Source organism: Amblyomma maculatum, chromosome 6 (genome assembly GCF_055883805.1).
Source record: "Amblyomma maculatum isolate TAMU_Amacu chromosome 6, ASM5588380v1, whole genome shotgun sequence".
Lineage (NCBI taxonomy): Eukaryota > Metazoa > Arthropoda > Arachnida > Ixodida > Ixodidae > Amblyomma > Amblyomma maculatum.
In genome coordinates this window covers 164323492-164342967 of record NC_139349.1, presented here as the reverse complement: position 1 = coordinate 164342967, position 19476 = coordinate 164323492, and the positions used below count along the sequence as shown (strand labels likewise).

Genomic DNA, 19476 nt, shown 5'->3' with positions numbered 1-19476 from the left:
AAACCTTGCCTTTTTGTTTTTCTTTGCCGCTTCTTGGCTACGAGCTTTGTCAAAGCGGACTATCGTATAGCATAACGATGCGGTCCAGCCGTGGCGTCGTGCAAAAGTGATAAAACATTGGGCAGAGATTTTTGCGGTACATGAGGCCTACCGCCATTCGCAGGTCATCTCCGATTCGCAAGTCTCAATCAACGGCTACATCGAAGACATCCAGCAACGCCGGATCGCAGCAGCTATTGTCTCAGCAGCAACAACAGCATAGGCAGCACCAGCAGCATCAGCAGAAAAACAAGCAGCTCAACAAACAAGCTCAACAACAGCAGCAGCAACAGCAAACGCCAAGGATTCACACATCGCCCACTAAGAAACAATGTAAGACGATTTCTGTCCTCCCTTATATCTGCTTTATTCTGACTTGTTTAGATGCCACAATCCTTTCATATAGACTTGCTTCCCTGAGTACCGTACAGACTTCTAGAAACCACGAAACAGGCGATGTAGTTTACGAAAAATTTACGAAATGGGCACTGGTTAACAACAGCCAGCATCAAAGTGACTCTAAGCACTGTCATAATTGTGTTAGCCTCGAAAGAATGAATTGTTTCCACGCAGCTTCTCTTGTGGTCTTAGTTTCCAATCCACAAGGTAAGAGGTGCCCGCGCTAGTTTTAAGTGTTAGCTCTTACTACTTGCATTCGCCGGCTTCTCGTCCGTTTCTTCGCCACTCTTAAATTGAAGTATTTTTGCCACCATTGGTGCCAAAACTGTGGTCCACCCGTTTGAGGGACAGAGTTCTGTGTAGTGTCAAACTGATCTGCGCCACAGGGCGCACAGAATTGTTTATCGAGCCGAATCGTAGCATGTGCTAGGGATGCGCAAAGACGACTTTGGTCCTCGAAACCGGGATGCAGTACGACCTTCGGGGGTGATCGTGACAGGTGAACCAGTGGTCGTAGAGAGGTGCGGGTGGTACCATACGAATCGTTATTTCATGACGTACACATTGGTACCGAAGAATCGAGCTAACGCTCTTAATCGTACGTCTGTGGAGGTCGAGCTCTATTTTTTTTTTTATGGGATGCATTACCTTTTACTTGCAGTATAGTGAAAGCTAATAGTAGACGCATAAAGCACGCCGCGTAAGTATTATCTTTATAGTTGCCGGAGTACCACCAGCTTACCGCCAGTATGCACGAGCTGATTGGTCTTCTGAAGCGCATCAGCTCACTTTGAGAGCCCCTGACGGCGTCAGGTGCCCGTCGGGACCACGCCGGCACCAATCCGCGCGTGTGCACCACTGCTATTGTGCGGGCTCCCGGTACCCTTGTCACGCTAACAGTAACTCGGTACACGCTACCCTAAACGTGTTTACCAGAGCGATCGTGTATGGGATACACATCTACACATCGCACGTGTTGTGACGTTGCTGAGTGAACAGTAATGAAAGGAGTGCGTACTTATGTGTCAAAATGTCATAGTTCCTCATCATGATATACGGCAAGAAGGTCACTGAGCAACTGCAGGGGAAGTCTACTTTGCAGATTTCTCCTCTCTGTTCTAGATCTAATGCGGCCTGCGGCGCGTGCAAAAGAAGACACTCTACGAACAGCGTCATCTGCACGTACTACACATACGTCATTAAAGTTAATGGACGCCGCTCATGCTATAAGTATGACAATAATTCACTTTCGTACAATTTTTTCATTCGTTTGCAGTTTTTGACGAAGAAATCACGCCTTACGCAACGTTCCAGCTCTCGCCAACGAAAGGTGACCATGATATAAACATCGATGACGAGGGTGAGGAGTTCAAGACGTTCACTATCCACCACGGGGAGCCACCGTACCTGACCAAGGTTCGTGCTGCGCCTGTTCTTATTCTTAAAAGTTATCCCGTCTTAATGTCTGAAAAATATGCTCATGTGTAGGGCAAACGTCATGTTCACGAGACAACTACGAACAACTAAAACGTGATATTTCTAGTTTGAAGTCAGAAACTTTTGCAGAAACAACTGGGCAGAAATCAATTCTGACCTCGATCTCTGCACATATTATCCAACTTTATTTCCTTCAGAAAATTGGAGCGGCAATGAGAACTGGTTGCGCTTGCTGTTTTTTTTTTTCATAAAAGCTTTCATCGCTGCTGGAAGCACTAGTGAAAAGAAAAACAACGGCCCCCACTCCTCTACACTATATAGCTAAACCATTACATGTCTCCGTTCGCAATGCTGAAATTATTAGTACAGAGAATCGTGGCATTTTTCTGATCTCTTCTTTCGTTTTTTTTTTCCTCTGTGGTTTGTTTTGCAGGGAAGCCTCGAAGCCCCCTCAACATGCAGTAAAAATGGGAAGGAAGAGTTTTACAGTCATAGTCATGGTAAGTATCTTAAAATTACTCACGGAAGATAATCATAACCGAGCCTTATATAAACTTCCCTAACGCGTTAGCTTCCTGCATTCCCCGGACTTACTCAGCAGCAAGGCACTTATTTTTGTCTACCGGTTGTTTGGATGGCCATAGTCCTATATTGTCACGAACCATTAGAAGCTCTATTGTTTGTTGCCCAAGTAGCACACATTACGTGGCCCACCTGGGGCCCGTATGGGCAAGTTGGGCTTAGGTAACCACAATAACACCCATGAGGGCCCCCTTAGGGATCAAGCGGGCAAGCCCAAATTGGGCTTGCCCCTCCTTTTTCCATCTGGGCATCATATAGGCGCGGAAAGGGCTAACTGATTACATATTGCCACATCTGGCCCTCAAGGGTCCCGCTTGGGAAATGTTAGGGCCGATGCAAATAAAATTTGGGATCTGTGTAGGAAAAGCCTGGGCTAATTTAATTGGGGCAGCCCACTCAAAAGCCGAATAGGTCCCGCATGGGCCGCGGTGGGGCTAAATACGGGTATGCCCGCACATTGCCTACATGGGACCCTTGAGGGGTACTTGAGGGAAGGTCAGACGAAAATGTGGAATTCATGCAGAAAATTAATGGGCTGCCCCAAATAGGGCTGCCCACCAAAAACCTAGATCATTTCTGCATGGCCGTTAGCGGGGCAGGCAAGTACTCTTTCCGGCTTCTGCCCGCATCGGTCTCTTGCGGGGCAATTTAGGGCAGATGCGATGCAAATGTGGGCCTAAAGCAAAAAGATGACGGGCTAGTCCGTCATCTGGGGCTGCCCACGCAAAAACCGAATAGGTCCCACATGGTTTGCGGCCGGGCTGAAAAGCGAGCACACCACCACGCTGCCCATATGGGTATTTCTTGGGGTACTTGCGGGAAAATGCAACATATATTCGTAGTCCATGCGGTAAAAATAAGGTCAGCCCAATTGGGGCGGCCCATTAAAGGCCGCAGTGGGCCCCAAATTGGCCGTAGGCGGGCATACCGCTCTGAAACGTCTCCACCCTATCTTTAAGGTACCATTTTATTTATGTAAATCTTGTTATACCGGCCACTAATTGTCTCTTCTGGAGGTTTCACATAACTGTCTTAAGCATATCTATGCAAGGAATAAAGACTATTTATGTTTACTCTACAAACTACGTTAATTATGCAGTATCGACAGAAAATATGCAACAGTAACTGTTCCGCTTTACGAGTATGTACTGAACAACCTCCAAATGTTTCCTACGGCATTACTATTCTTCACGCAGCACCGAAATAAATATTCAGACCAACATGTTGGGGTGATGGGGGCCAGCCCATATTATTGTAGTGTTGGGAATAAATTTCTCTCATGTTACTGAGTGTAGCATACAAGCAAAAATAACAATAGTGCTTAATGTTTCACACTTGATTATTGGAACTTGGGCAGCCCTGAAAATGCCCGATTCAACCCATGAGGGCAGCACGTGGGTTAACTGGCTTTCGCAAATCCCGCGCCTGTACAATTCAGGTATTGGAGGGATTAATCGACCTAAAAATTAAAACCTTGATTAAGGGATGTCACTGCCTGCACAAACGTGGGACCCATTAATGGTTCTGGTGTACTTCCCACATTCGTCTACCTGGGCTGAATGCGGGCAGGCCTTTTTTGCCTGAATGCAGGCAGCCCCATTTGGGCTGCCCACACGGATACAGTTTGGGGCCGATCGTGGCGAAATTGGGCAGCCCACGCGGGGCCCCTCTGGGTACGTGTTGCAAATCCCGCATGGGGCCCGTGTGGGCTGCCCTCACGGGCCCGACGCGGGCCCTCACGTCATAGCCCACTTTGTGCTACTTGGGTGTTTTCAACAGCCGCCAGTACTTGGCCTTATCACTCTGATTGTAGCGCATGAAACGACCTTGTTCCTGCTCGTTGTCGCGAGACGTGGCTTTATCCCTCCCTTTGTAGCGCGAGATGCGCCGAACGTTTTCTGTATCGCTCGAGACGTTTCCAGGTTCCTTTGGTAGGTTATCTAGATGGTTCTTCGTCCATTTTAAATTGAGCACTGACGAATGCAACGAGCACTCATAGTTCGACGACCGACGAGTGCTATTGCTGCTTTCGACGCTACAGTCATGCTTTATTTTTTTCTGGGCGCAGGTCAGCCTAAATAAAAAGTTCCTTCCAGTTCAACACTATCATTCTCTTCGTTACTGCGATGTCGGCTAAGCCTATGCGTAGCAGTAAATGCACGATCAGGCATGTCCTCTTCTCGGGTACCCATTACTCTCACTTTTTCCATGCTCACCTGTTTTCCGTGGAATGCACAGCTAGTCAAATCGACTTTTTTTTCCCTTAATTTCAAATGAATGAAGGTCTGCATGAATTAGCTGTTTGGTAGCATTTATGGAGGCGTATAGATGATAGGCTTAGATAAATTGTTGAGTTTTAAAGCTTCGTATTGATAAGTGCTTCAATGTGTATTTATAAGGTCCTCTTGAAGTCAGCGCAGCTATTTCTTACTATCCGTCAATGTTCATGTTTCGTGTACTTTGACAGAGTAAAGCAAGTGTAACCCAATCAGCGATGTTATCCGTCTTGAGTAAGCTAGATCGTTTTCAGAATTTGCTTCCGTCCCCTTTTTTTGGCCGTTATCCTTTTTGTCTTACAAAAATGGCCAGTCTGAATTCACTAAATAGTAAAATTGAAAGAATCTTGCTTATTTGCAATGTCTCCAACAACTCCGGGAAATACAACAGTGATGAGAGCAGAAATACAGTAGTAGCCTGCAGTGACCCTAGATAATTGGCAATGTGGATCTGTTCGCGCGCAAATTTAGGCACACACATCTCGGTAACAAGCCCTGTAAGAAGGCATGCATGACGTATAACTCGAACTCTTTTATAGACCGCTCTGAACCAGCCTGTCAGTGACGTCACAGAATTCGACAAAAAGGCACTGGAGAGCAACACAGTCTCTGCCTATGCACTTGTGGAAGTAGAGGGGAGGAATTGCATTACCCATAGGCACTGCTAGGTAGCTTCCGTCACTGCATTTAAAGCAGAAACCAAGTTTGGTTAGCAATTAGGTTAGGGAGACTTAATTACCAGCGACGAAAAACAATGCAAAACTTACGTACAAAGGAGGAACCAGCGATAGTGCACAGCAGCAAGAATATATTGTATCCTGGTTGTTTATTAGCAGTGTTTCATGCTCCCACGCGAGTAATTAAGCAGGCCGTTACTGCACTTAAGGGTCCGTGCGTCCGCTTCGCCATCTCCGTTATCTCACGATAGCAAATATGCAGCATGGTTACTGTAGTTGAGGCCCGCTTGTGCGCACTCCCTTATTTCACCTTACCATTCAGTTGTTAGCATGGGCGCGTATAGGTGACTTAGTAACTAGAGAAGCAATATAAAAGGATAGGTTGAAAGAGGCGACAGTCTGTCACTCTCTTGCTGCCGTGATCTTTTTGGCACTCACCCGCTTGGCTATTCCCCGATTACAGCTGGGAAATTTATACTTATTACCCCTTCTTCATTACGCCTAGAAGGTCGCCGCAGTCATCGGTTGGCAGGAACATAAGTCTAATGCGATGCAAGGAAGCCTAAAAGATGCCTGGGTTGATAAGGAATCAAATAACAGATATTGTGAGAACGGGCTGAGCAAGGCGAAAACAATCAACTATTTATTTCAAGTTGTCAATCTACCTCCGAGTAAGGAAGTTAAACTTGGGTCGCCGCTTACGACACAGGTAGAGCGTTTAGTGCTGAGAATGGGGCAAAGCCTGGCGAGATGAAACGCCCACTTTCAACTGACAGACACTGCTTTCTCAAGCCAGCCAGCGAGTTGAGTACTTTTTTATGGATAATTTCTTCTGAAAGCCTTAGGGCCACAACAACCTTGATATTTTCTCGCTGCTGTAACGTCGGAGGCCGCAGGGTGTCAGTATTAGGCCTTCGTCGAAAACATAAAACTGTTACATTAATTACTTTATTTTTTTTTTGCATTCCCTGTCAAAGTAACGGAACAGTCGACTTCGTTTCGTTCACGCTAAATATCACGAGCCCTCGCAACTGTGTTAACTTTGCTTCCAGTCTGATCTCGAACAGTACTTGCTGTTAAAGGCAGGTTCTGGTGTTGGCATTACAAGCTGTGAAGAGTTTATGTAGACGAACACGGGCCACAGCAGCGACGCTTATACTTCCAGGGCGCCTGGACTTGGTGGCGTTTCCGGTAGTGAGGGCGCAGATGTCGATGGTCAGCCTCCTGTTACCACTGGAGACCCATAATTTTTCTGCTACATGGTGAACTGCCTTTATATTTCGCAACTGTGCTCTTGAGAAAATCGCCCATGTTCAGGGCATCGTCACATTTGGGCAGGGAAGCGCTAGGTTTGCGTGAGCTTAGCACGGAAACTTTGTGTGTCATTTAGATAGCATACGAAGCAGACAACCGCTGAGCTTGAAGTGCAGAGTAACGGTGGCGCTTATTGGGCGCTTGTGCTTTTATATCAGCAGCCCGGCTTGCACAGCATGGTTGTCAGTCTTGAGAACCCTGGTTGCCAGATTCATTACACTGTACACTAAATTTTTCTACTTTGCATAAAAAAACATGAAGGTAATTTATTGCCTTGCAGGCTCCGTAATTCTTAAAATGGACGTCTTTTTAAAAGTGAGGCATGGTAAAATTCTGCGCGAAACTCTACTGTTTACTAGCAGCATGCACATTCTAAAATGTGATGCAAGGTTCATTGATGAGCGAAATTGCTCGCCGTTTCACGTGAGCCTGCGAGTCAAGGCTTAAGGGGAAGGCCTATTATCAGGAAGACTCCGTGCAGCTAAAGTTTTTAATAAAAATCGATTCTGTGAATCTTTAAGGGCACGTTATCGTTCATCGGACCGAAAAAAAAAGAAAACATGTATCACCGAGAGAGTTGGATTTTTACAAAGAAATTTGAATCGATCGATTTTACTGATCCGTACTAAATGTGTAAGCATGCGTCTTTTTGTCTTCGCGTATATGTGTGGTGATGAAGGGCACAATAAAGGCTCTCTTGGCAACTTTTGATTCACCTAATTTAACACAATGAAACTGATTCGGAAGATTCGTTGCATTTCAGCGTTGTAGTGGCATGCGCAGCGTTTTTCTTTTCTTTAGGAGGGTTACATGGCAGAGGTAATTAGTGGTAGTAATTAATGGTCTAAGTTTTAACTAAGTATTGTCGAAATTTAGAGTTGCTAATGTATGGTTTCAATAGCTGTTCTCATTAGGGGACTAAGTGCTCATTGGCCTTATCTAATCGAACCGACTTTACTAGCTTCTCACGAGTCTCTAAAGGATTCCATAAAAATGTTGCTGCAATCTTCAACGTTCTTGCTGGAAATATTTTCTGTATTATGACAGCTGATAGAAGCCGAGAGGAGCGGCTAGCTCACGCGCCTTCGAGGCACGAGGTTGGGCCGGGCTGGTCAGCACCAGCTAGGCTACCCAAAGCCACTACTGCGTTGCAGCAGAGCTACCCCGTGATCCCGCCCAAACTGGCAGCTAAGGTTAGGGCCGCACCATTCCCGAAGAACATGGACCGCAAGCTCCACGCTTTCCTTAAGGCAACCAGAGTCAAGGATCTCTGGCGCAAATACAGCTGGGACCAAAATGCCCTGCATGTTGGCCCGGCGAAATATATAAATCTGGCAGGGAGGCAAAGGTACTATCGGTTACGGACAACGACTGAACTAAAGTTACGGGCTCCGCTCGAGGAAAAAGCTAGGGCTGAGGAGAGCCCCATACTGGTAGCACTCTCTTTATCGCATGGACGCGTGACAACCACTGCATTAGTATAGCATTGACAGTTATCACAGATTCCCAAACAGCGTCTTCGAGAAGAATGCGTTACCTTTGCAGGCTACCCGCATTCTATCTTCAATATACACCGATAAATATCCTACCGCTAGAATGATTTGGGTCACGCCTCCCTTCCCGGTAACAAAAGTGCAGATGCACTTGCCCGAGCAGCAACCTTCCGAACGCTGTCGACGGACGCCGAGGAGGAAGCAGATACATAGGGAGGTTGCGCACCTGTGCACTCTGAAACCCACATTACACAATATTATACCCTACACAGAGAAGCCAGTGCTTCATCCAACACTCCCCAGGATCGAATCTGTGGCATGGCGTCAAGTTCATACAATTATGTTAGCGAGAAAGCTGTGTCGCAAGCATTCTTTCTTCCCAACCCGCTACCGAAAAATGCCCCAGCTACCAACAGCACCGACCTACCTTAAATCATTCTGTTTGGACCTGCACAAAACCACCCAACAACATTCAACAGCCTCAGAAATGAGCAGCAGTTTATAATAGGTAGCGAAGCTCTGGAGGTAGTAGGCGAATATGCCTGCTTATGACAGATATAACCGCAAATCCCGACCACGAGAGGGAAATAATTAGGAGAGTAAGGTTGAAATGGAGCGCATTTAGCAGGTACTCTCAGATAATGACTAACAGCTCACTGGTATATCTCAAGAGAAAATTATATAACAGCTGCATCTTACCAGTACTCCCGTATAAGGCTGAAATGTGGAGGCTAAGGAAAAATGTTCTACTTTAGCTGAGAACAACGCAGAGAGCTGTGGAATTAAAAATGACCTGCGTAACGTTAAGAGACATGAAGCGTGAAAAATAACTCCAGTTGATGACATTCTGGTCGAAATCAATCAGAAATAGGCGTCAGCAAGACATGTAGTGCAAAGCGAGAATAAGCGATGGTCGCTGAGGATAACGAATTGGGTTCCAAGAGAAGGAAGTCGTAGCAGGGGCAGCAGATATTGGGTGGGATTATAAGGTTAGGAAGTTAGCAGGGGTCAAGTGGATGTAGCTAGCACAGAATCGTGTTAATTGGAGGAATATGGGAAAGGCTCTCGCCCTGCAGTTTATGTACTCGGTCTGAAGATGATGATGAAAGCCATCCGGTGGTGCTCCACTCATAACTCTTCCCAATCCCTCCTCCTGAGATCCCTTGCCTCGCACGGAGCCGACCGAGCAACGCAGGCTGATCTATTGGACTGAGAGAATAGCTGTGGCCAATGGTGGCTGTAGACTGAGAGATCACTTTTTTTTTTTGAGACCACTCTCACCAGCACCAACCTGCAAGACAAGTGACAGGTTCACTGGCGAGCTGCAGGATCGCGCCGGCACATAGCGCCGTGTGTGAAGGCTCCATTCAGGGAGATGCAATAAAGGCGTTCGTCGTCGTCATCGTCATCCTCCTCCTTCACTCTGAATGGCTGGATCATCGCTTCCTACATTTTCTACGACCAGTCATTCGCACTGGCATGGCCGTTTAAGATTTTTGTCTAAAAGCCCAGTTCGAGCGCTGCTTCTCGACATGCTCCAAAAGCTAGGCGTCCGTCGCAATGAAGCTCTCACATTAGCTACCACCCGCTTTATGCACTGCGTCGTTTTCCTTGACGATCTCTGTTTACGATTCTTACGATGTAATGCGCGCTCCTCATGGCAGAGAAGCGCTTCACTGATTGCTCGATTACCTTGAGCATCTAGTTTTTGTCGCTCGACGCGAAGTGGTGCTCGCAACCAGGCTCTACCTAACGCTTGATGGAAGAGTCCATCCGAAAGCGCCGTACATTCAGCTAGGTTTTTAAGCATGACGCGGCCACAAGGAGCAGCATCTGTACTGGAAGCACGTTTTTCTACGTGGCGCTTTGCACATGCGCTTACTTTCGGCCCGCATATCGTAATGCATTCTTTAGATTGATCCTTTGTAGCCCCTTTGTAGCCCTGCGCTTCGAATACCGTCTTCAGTAGTACTGGAGGATAATACCTTTTGCTTTCAAGGTTCGTAGCCACCGCAGCTGCAACGCATGTGCAAATCACTTCTTAGCAGTGAGCGCGATTCTTTTCATGCCGTAATTAAATACACAAAATATTCACGACAGCGGATTGATTAAATTACTAATCTGTGGCACCGTCTCCATCACTGCTCGAGCAGACGATGCTTGTTTATATGTTGGTAAAAAATAATCCGGGTAAAGAAGCAACACATAAGCTTCTACTTGCTTAGAATTAGACGTTCAACTCAGTAAGTACCTTAATGTTGCATTGTTTTATTGTTGACGCAGGTCGCGCAATATGAGCTCAAGTGTAATTTTTCCGTAGGAATACCAGCAAAATCAGCTAAAAGTATAGCCCCCCAAAGAGCCTGCTGCCATTAGTGGCGCACTCGAGGGCCTGTTGTCTCGCCGCAGCACGGAAGCGCCACCAGAGCACTATTCTTTTTCCGCTGCTTTCTTGAGCGCGACGGTCGGCCTCTAATGATATCGGTGTTCATGGCCGGGCATGGATAATATATGGGACACTAATCCTGAAAACGGGTTTTTACTGATTCTTTGTTCTCTGTACCTTAGTATCAGTAGCCTTATTGGGGCTTCCTTGGCGCGATTGTCTTAAAACTTGTTCAACAAATCTGCATTCCTTCTGTCGCGAGAACGTTCTTCTACGCGATAATGCTAAAGGCGATGTTCTCTATACAACTCCTATTTAGCTTTTTCGGCGTTGTGAGCAAAAAATGACGTGCATGGCTCCGGCAGGTGGAATCTCTCGCATGGTCGGGCAATGATTCGTAGTCTGACGTTCGACGATCACGTGACATGGCCAATTTTGTAAGAGCTGACGACTTGGACGTCTCCTTTTGAGATGGGAATGTGTAATCAGAATCAACCTTCCAGGATCGTTGCATTCTTAGTCTTACACGCTGTCCATATATATATATACCACGCAGGCACTTTTATACCACTCGGTTAGGCTGGGCTTTATGTCGGGTGAACTTACATATCCGACTACATGCTATATAGAGCACGTGTGGCATGTTATAGGGACAAATTCATATGTTAGTAATTAGGCAAGTAGCTTAATTTATGTACACGAACGAGTATTTGTAATGAATGTTAGAAAACGGGACCTATTAACACTGTCGTTTAAAGGGCGGCGCTTGAGTTTCCCTTAACTTTTAGGGCTGCCTTTTTCATCTTGGACACTAACAATAATTGTTTTTGAAATAATATACCTTTATCGCGTGGCAAAACGATAAAACACAATTTACTCAATTTTTTTAATGCGTACATATGCTCTCTCTGTCTACGAACGACGTGAAGCTATAGAAATGTTTGTACAATGAATGCTCAGTATCCACCTGTATAATCCTGAGATCATCGATCATTATTTTATTCTGTGCGGTGATGACATGTTCTTCATTAATACGTTCGAACAAAGATTTAAGAAGGCCATTCAAGGAAGGCCATGAAGTGAGCTTGACAGAAACTGTGTCATGCCTTGGGATCTCTGTGGGCTGATGGGAGTATTCAGTCTGTAGAAGAGCCATTTGATCGACCGAATGTCTGAATCGTCGACGTGATGAAATCGGTATTCCAGGTGCTTTCGTGCACTGAATATGCTGCGCAAGGTGAACCTCTTGATTCGCTGCGCTATTTCAATTCATGTGTGTGCTTAAGTTTCTTTTTTATATTCATGATGATGTGCAGTGTGGATGTAAGGTGGGATTTTAATGCTCAGCCCATCGATTTGATACGAGAGTATTCTTAAGATATTCATTTCTTCCATTTCCATGCATTAAGAAATAATAAAAGGCCGTAATTCATAGACAGCTTCACAGCCCACAGCTTAAGTGTGAGGTCTCGCTCGATCAGCTTTGTCGTTTCGTTTTTGCGAATATATATATATATATATATATATATATATATATATATATATATATATATATATATATATATATATATATATATATATATATATATATATATATATACCCAAGGCTTGGGCCACACCAAGCCCATGGGCAGTTTACGCCAACATTGGTTTCTTAATGCGAAGCATTCAAACCTTTGCGCAAGAAGCTTTTAGGTAGATACGTGTTTCCTCAAAGGACGGGCTTCAACCACTAAAGATACAGCGGAGTAGTGGAGCCTCCAGGATCCAAAACAATTTCGGCACGCGAAAATCTTCCGCCGATGGCGAAACCTATATTTCGTTTTTTATATTTTTCATCTTTTTCGTATGTCTCTGTTAGGCACAGAAGCGATGCTTCGAGTATTTGCGATTAGCATGCGTTACTCTATCGATACAAATCCAACTCCTTTTTGTCCCCAGTGCGCCTTCAAGTGCTCCAAGAACCCTCGCTTATATTGAACGGATGATTTACCGTGCTCATGCTGCTTTCTGACTTTCCCTGTTCGCCCTGGTGCAGCGGCCAACAGCCACAGCCTGACTTCGGGCTCCTCCAACCAGGACGAATTGCTGCGCGCATACGAGTACGCCCGGCGCCACCCTCCGGGCTCTTCGCTTCAGGCGGCGGGCGGCGGCATGCACTACGACGCGCCCGACGACGGTCACACCACGGGCTCCGAGGGAAGCACCGACCCGGGCATCCGACAGTTCACCGAGTCGCCGCCCGAACCCAACGAGAGGCGCCAGGCTGCCTGCATCACGCCCGGCTCAGGGGGTGAGTGTAACGCGCTTCATGTGACGGAGGGTGTTCGCAGATACCCCTTGATCCGTTACATTACCAAAATTTCTAAAGCATTCTAAAACAGCGCAAAAGAACAGGGACGAGAGAACGAAACGTACAACACGAGCGCTGTAATTTGAGTAAGAGTATTGCTAAACATGCGTTAGAAATGAAATCTTCCAAAATAGAAGCCTGGGCGAGTTGGTATGGAACGAAACGTACAAATACCACTGTACGTTTCGTTCCATACCAACTCGCCCAGGCTTCTATTTTGGAAGATTTCATTTCTAACGCATGTTTAGCAATACTCTTACTCAAATTACAATTACTCTCAAGTAACATGCAATTACCCTCAAGTAACAAAACATATATGCTGCGCTAGTACTAATGCGACAGAGTCAGAGAAAATCCGCTGTCGGCACTGCTAACTTCGCCGTTGTGAGAGAAGAATCACACGCGTGGATCTAGCTGGTGGTAGCAGACAGTTGACGTGGTCGAGCACACATGAGCTTAGGGCTCTGTGACGGCATGCGACTATGTGTCATGGCCTATTTGACAGGAGCTGCCATCTCGGGCTTCTATATTCACATTGGAGGCTGAAGGGAATCGGGCCCTCCAGCACCCTTCCTTTCGGAGTCACGCTATTCCCTGTATCACGTAAACACGTTCGTTCGGCTGGGTCAAAGCGGGGCTTCCTATCCACGTCAGGTGGCCTTCCACATACAACGGTCGCCTAATACTACTACGGTGAATGGGTATTCGTGACATGAAAAGTACTAATTACAGAGTTAGTGAATGATCGAGTATCACAGTGCGTATCAGCGAAAAAGGATCCAGAAGGGGATCTGCGAACGGAAGCCATTAACGCTTTAGCGCCATACACTCAAAGGCGGAGCCTAAATGCCCTCACCCACCCCATTTTTACAAGTATTAATGGCTGCACTAGTCAGGCGCATACGATTAGGTGCATTGTGCCTTAGCAGAGCATTCTGACGTGGAAAGGAAAATATTACTTCCTAAATTCAATGATTTTTTTCTATGCAAGAAACGAACGAATAAAGCATCTCGGAACACCGTTCAAGGATTGAAACTGCTCGACACGTATTCACCCGCCTTTTTTCTCAAAAGACGCAATACTGTTTCGTTTCGCAGAGGATAGATTGCGCGTCATTTTCAAGTGCCGTCTTGCACTACTTTAGCGCTGTTGTAACGTAACGTCATAAATACTAACATGGCAGTAGATACATAAAAAAATGTTGTGAATAAGCGGTTCTCAATGAATTTATTTCTGTTTTGCGTAAATCAGGCGTGCACCACGAGGTACACTTGCCAATTCCGCTTGGCTTATTTTTTTAAGAACGGCGGCTGGGAACATTTCGGGGTCATTTTTCTTTCTGTTGCTAGTGGTATTTGTCGAAATTTACTTTTAACCTAATTGTAAAAGTAATTGTTGGTTTGCCTGATAATTACCAAATAGGCATTTTTATTTATAGTTTGCTGCAGTTCATTGTAGCATGATTGCACTCATCTGTGAGGCAGGAAGGCGGAAGATTATGAAAACATTTCAGCCTAAATTGTCGACAACGCAAAGAACTATATAACAGAAAATGGTAGCTGTAACGCTAAGGGTCAGAAACCGTGACAAATGGGTCAGGCAAAAACGCGAATTAAGATATTCTTTTGGAATTCAAGACGCATGAATGAGTAGGGGTCGACTATGTAATGCGAATGGGGCATGGCTGATGGTTGCTAAGGGGGACATATTTGATTTCAAGGGAAGGTAAGTGGAAGGTAAGTGCACCTGATGCTAGTAGAAAGTCAGATGGGTATATAAGATTAAAAACTTTGGAACGATCAGGTGGATACAGCTAACATAGGGCCAGGTGAAATCGGAGAGATATCGAAGATGCGTCTAGTGGTGTGGGTATTGTCTGGCTGATAATGATGATGATCTGAAGTGTCTGTTTCAATATAACCGAATGGAGGATTATTTCTTGGTGCGGTTGTTGACCGTACCCAATCCCCACAGTAGCATGAAAGACACGAAATGCACCACATCTAAAATGAGCTGTTTTAGTTGCATCACTAATTTATTTATTTCTAGGCGAACATTGAAAGCGTTTGATATAAAGCGCAAAGCCTAGTGAACGATACACATACAAGTGCAAAATTAGAGGCTCGTCATTCACCGCGAAGTTTAAGCCACAACTCAAGCTCAGTAAAACTGGACGCTGTTCATATCACAATGTACTACTCTGCCTCTACTGAACACTTCTGGAACTAACTGCGCATCGCGGTAATTTCTATGAGTAGTGCGGAGTGACGGATATTGTTGTATCGAAGCTATATAGCGTATAGAAAGCATTTCTTGCTGGGCTTTTCGGGGATCGTTATTGATACGTTGTCAAGAAGAAACCCAGGCTACAAATGAAGGCAGCACAGTGCGTCCGTCTCTTATGAAGGCACAGCGTCTTGTCACTGCAGTTTCTTTCTTCGAGGTGGGTGGAGGTTTGGGGGGGGGGGGGGGGAGTTGGAGTGGGTACACTATTTATGAAGAGTATTCTGAGCAGATTCAAATTTTCAACGAACATTATTATGATCCGTGTGACGCTTGCGCATTCACTTTTGTGCTCCACTTCTACCTTTTCTTTTTATATCCCACCATTATTATTTATTTCATTTTTAATTTGGCATTTCTGAACTTGTGCGTGCACTTACTAGTTAGCATTTTCAGTGCGGTTGATTTGTCAAGGTGAAGACAAACCTACTGCATTTGCCATCGCCTAACGCTGTTTCACCGCACCATTCTTTATTGTGCGGCAGTGCACCCTTTACAGGCAGAAATTTAAGCGTAATTACCGGACGTCTCGCTTCGCAAATTGTAAATCGCTTTATGAGAAATGATGATGCTGTATATTTGTCACACTTCTTTGTGGAGACCTGAACAGCTTCGTAAGCATAGGGCGAAAGTGGGAATGAAAGCAGAAAGAGCGAAATAAGTGCCGTAGAGAAGGGCTGCAGAGTAATTTCAATTTCTTGTAATGTAACATGGACCATATTTTCACCAGTGCATATATATAAAGACAAGCATTTTGATTTTGTATTATCATCAGTCAATAGATAATTCGAAAAATTTAATTATGGAGCTATTGCGCTTAAGGCGAATCTTGATGCATGTGCGAAAGAGAAGCTCCTAACTGCATTCCAAACAGTGAGCAGACAAAGGACTACGCAGTGTTACTGCGAGCCTGCACGTTCTTTAATGCGGGTGTTGATCCAACGATCAGTTCTGCAAATGATTCGTTTCTTCTAGTAAAGCCTAATGTAATCTGCGGTTACCTGTAAACTGCAGTGAAGGCAGTTACCTCCATCAGTTGTTGCATGCGTTGTCTTTTTTTTTTTCTTATCTCCTAAGGACAGAACCACCTGTGCCTCAAATCTGCAGCATAGGCATCTTCTAAATTATATTGCCGTACGCGATAATAAAAAAATGACACAGGGCCTAATTATGGCAACCCTAAACACATTTCGAGGGAACTTTCCGCAGAAAAATTAACATTTGCCAGACGTTATCGAAACTGTTCTTAACTAAACTTTCAGCCGCAGTCAACGCATAGAATGAAAGCTACGCTTAGGGGTACAACGCAGACCTGAATATTACAAATATTAAAGGCCCACAACACAGCGCGATGTGCTATCGTGATCCGCTATCGCGGGATCTACTACGCACACGCAGGTCACCTTCAGGGCGCCAGATGACGCCACATGCGGAGCTGTTGTAAAGCCCCTTGATACTTTTCAAATTATAAAGGAACTTTAGGCTGTTGCACGCACGCCTGCCGATATGGGGCCAATCAGCTCGCGTGCGCTGACGTAGGAGTAGCGGATCACGGTAGCAGACTCCCCATCACGCTATGCTTTAACTCTCTAGTACTGTGTTATGTTGATTTTCGTGCCTTATTGTTTTTCTCACTGCACATGCACATGCTATGTACTCGGGTGCAGGCGCCCTGGACAAGGACAGCAGCACGAGCAGCTCAAGCAGCTCGAGCAGCAGCGACAGCGCGGGCTGCCTCGGTCCCGACGGCGGTACGGACGACGCGACGCCCGTCAACACGCCCAGCCAGGCGTCGGCCATTCCGGCCTGCTTCGCCGTCTGGGACCGCGCACCGCTGCCGGGGCGTTCGGGAATCGTTGCTAGGGCGGGACACCTACCACAGGTGAGCGAATCGGAAACCGTCATCCTATCGCCACAAAATCCAGTCATGAAATGACGTATTTTCTAGAAAAACTAGACAGGCACATGTTGGGGTAGGCACGATGAGAGTAGATATCATCTCAGCAAAAAATTGATAATACCATTCCTACTCCCGTTGATTTTTCGGCTCAGGACACTTTAATCGTACTCCTGTTGTAGCCAAATAAACCAGCTTGTGAGCCATGTTACTGCACTGTAGCTATAATTGACATTTTAGTACCAATAAAGTGTCCCTTTTTAGCCGTATTGCTCAAAGTGTATGTTTTCTTTTTCATTCGTTTTACGAGTGTCTTGTCAGCCTGTGTGCCAGGAATGTGGCTTTCTCTGTTAAAGCGAATTCCTCGATGATCCCTTTTGAGCAAAGGGAAAGAGAAACGAGGGTGTCTACATTAGCTAAGAGCGCACCTGCATCACTATAGCCTAGGTATAGCTGTTCATTGTTAAGATAAAACGCTTAAAATGCCTGTTCGCTAACACAGTAGATCGAAACACGGTAGCCAGGAGGGCTTGCAGCAACCAAAATCTGAACAAGGTAGTTTCACACTTCCCAATCATGAGGTTCGCGCTCAGGATCGACCACACCTCCCTTTGTAATTGCAACGTTCTGGCAGCACCAATGCGTCGACGTGCTAACAAGTTCCGGCATTGTGATGCTGGGGATTCCGGAAGGATATTCACCTTCTTTTCTGAATTTCTTCTGTCGGTGAATTTCCGTAAGTCACTCTAGTACTGCAGCCTGTCGAGAAAATCCGGGAATGAAAGTGAGGCTGAAACTCTCGCACAAAAAATTCCAGTGTTCCTAAGTCTCACAATTTCTCAACGTGCTTCACCAGCGTCTCCTATCCACCTATGCTACTGAATACAATCAGATGATCTCCTAATGTGCGGGTGTTCACAGATAATCCGGGTTCTCTTTCAACTGAAAAAACTTGGAAGTAGTAACGTAACTAAAGAATGACTGACCTTGAACGTACGCCCCGTGCACCACCTATAGGGACGCCACTGAAAGCCGCCTAGCGGTTGTTTTCGAAAGTCCTTCCGAAATACGAGTTGCCCCTGCTCATGCATTTGTGCGAGAATTGCCGACATTCGCAGCAGCGATTATTTTTTTCAGCTCATGCCGTTTTCTTCAACGGTTGCCTGAAGGATAACATTAGCGTACCACTTTGTGTACAAGCGAAAACAATTGATAATGCTGCAGTCATCTAGCAGAAACTAATGCGGTACAGGCGCTATGTACTTCCTACACACAAGCGCTAAACGACCAGCTGCAATGCTTAGCCCCGCTTTATTGTAGGCAAGTTGCATCGACTGATCAACAACATCAGCAGAATATTCGCTATTTTCGATTTTTTTATTAACCCTGGCTTTTATTTGCTACCTCACTTCAAATGTGCTCTTAGTGACGTGTCTCGACTAAATATATTGGATATTCTACGCCACCCGCCATTATATCTTGCCAGCACCACTCTCTTATAAGTCTATCACTTCGTCGGCCGAATTCACAAGACCAAGACCTTAACGCGATGTTTGCTAAGTGTCCCGTGTTGCACAAAATGAGGCGTCGTCATCGTTCATTGCGAACAAAAAATCCCGATGGACAATACAAGTTTAAGAGCAGGTTGAAATGATGAGATCGCGGTGATATTTCTCAATGAAGTTCCGTAACCAAAGAAAAATAATTGAGAGGAAATGAAAAATGAGTCAACATCGAGTGGGAGTGATGCTGGAACTCAGGACTTTCGTGTTGCGAGACAGACAGGCTGCTCATTGGTCCGGAAGGCTCGCTGGCTCAAGCTGAATAAATGTAAACCTACTGAATGCACGATGCAAACGGGGACCGACAACGCAATAGTGTTCTTGTCGATGCTTAATTAAGCGACCCTATGTTTAAAACATCCACCACGGGATAAGCTGTGACGATGGATCGGATTGTGGCGGGGACAAGTTTCATAGTGTGCACAGCCGTAAATGAGTACGACACGATAGAACACGAGCGCTTACAAACTTCGATAAATTCTATGCTTCATAGAGGCTGTTAGGTGAAAGCCCAAAAATATTTAGAGATACAACTCTCAACAAAAACTGCTTATAGACCATGAAATGAATGTTCCATGTGCTTGAAGCGCCAAGTTTTACTATTTAAATATCCTACCTGACATGCATCATATCCGTGTTTACTTGTACTCACTACCTATGAAATTACTTGTAAAATTAAGTACCACAAAAATATGCAGCACTGCACATAGTGAACTATTAGAGGCTTTACAGGCTTACGCACTAAGAAATATAGTTTGTTTCCTGTACCTAAACGCG

General features: G+C 45.5%; 1 protein-coding gene across 1 annotated transcript in view; it reads left to right on the top strand.

Annotated features, from left to right (window-relative positions):
• LOC146187335 (cell adhesion molecule Dscam1-like) overlaps positions 1 to 19476 on the top strand; it is a 668136-nt gene that overhangs the window by 377461 nt on the left and 271199 nt on the right. The window contains exons 37-41 of the mRNA XM_084607643.1: positions 164 to 372; positions 1715 to 1854; positions 2309 to 2375; positions 12642 to 12896; positions 16908 to 17122. Of these exons, the coding sequence (XP_084463769.1) occupies positions 164 to 372; positions 1715 to 1854; positions 2309 to 2375; positions 12642 to 12896; positions 16908 to 17122 (886 nt within the window). The remainder of the gene's footprint in view (positions 1 to 163; positions 373 to 1714; positions 1855 to 2308; positions 2376 to 12641; positions 12897 to 16907; positions 17123 to 19476) is intronic.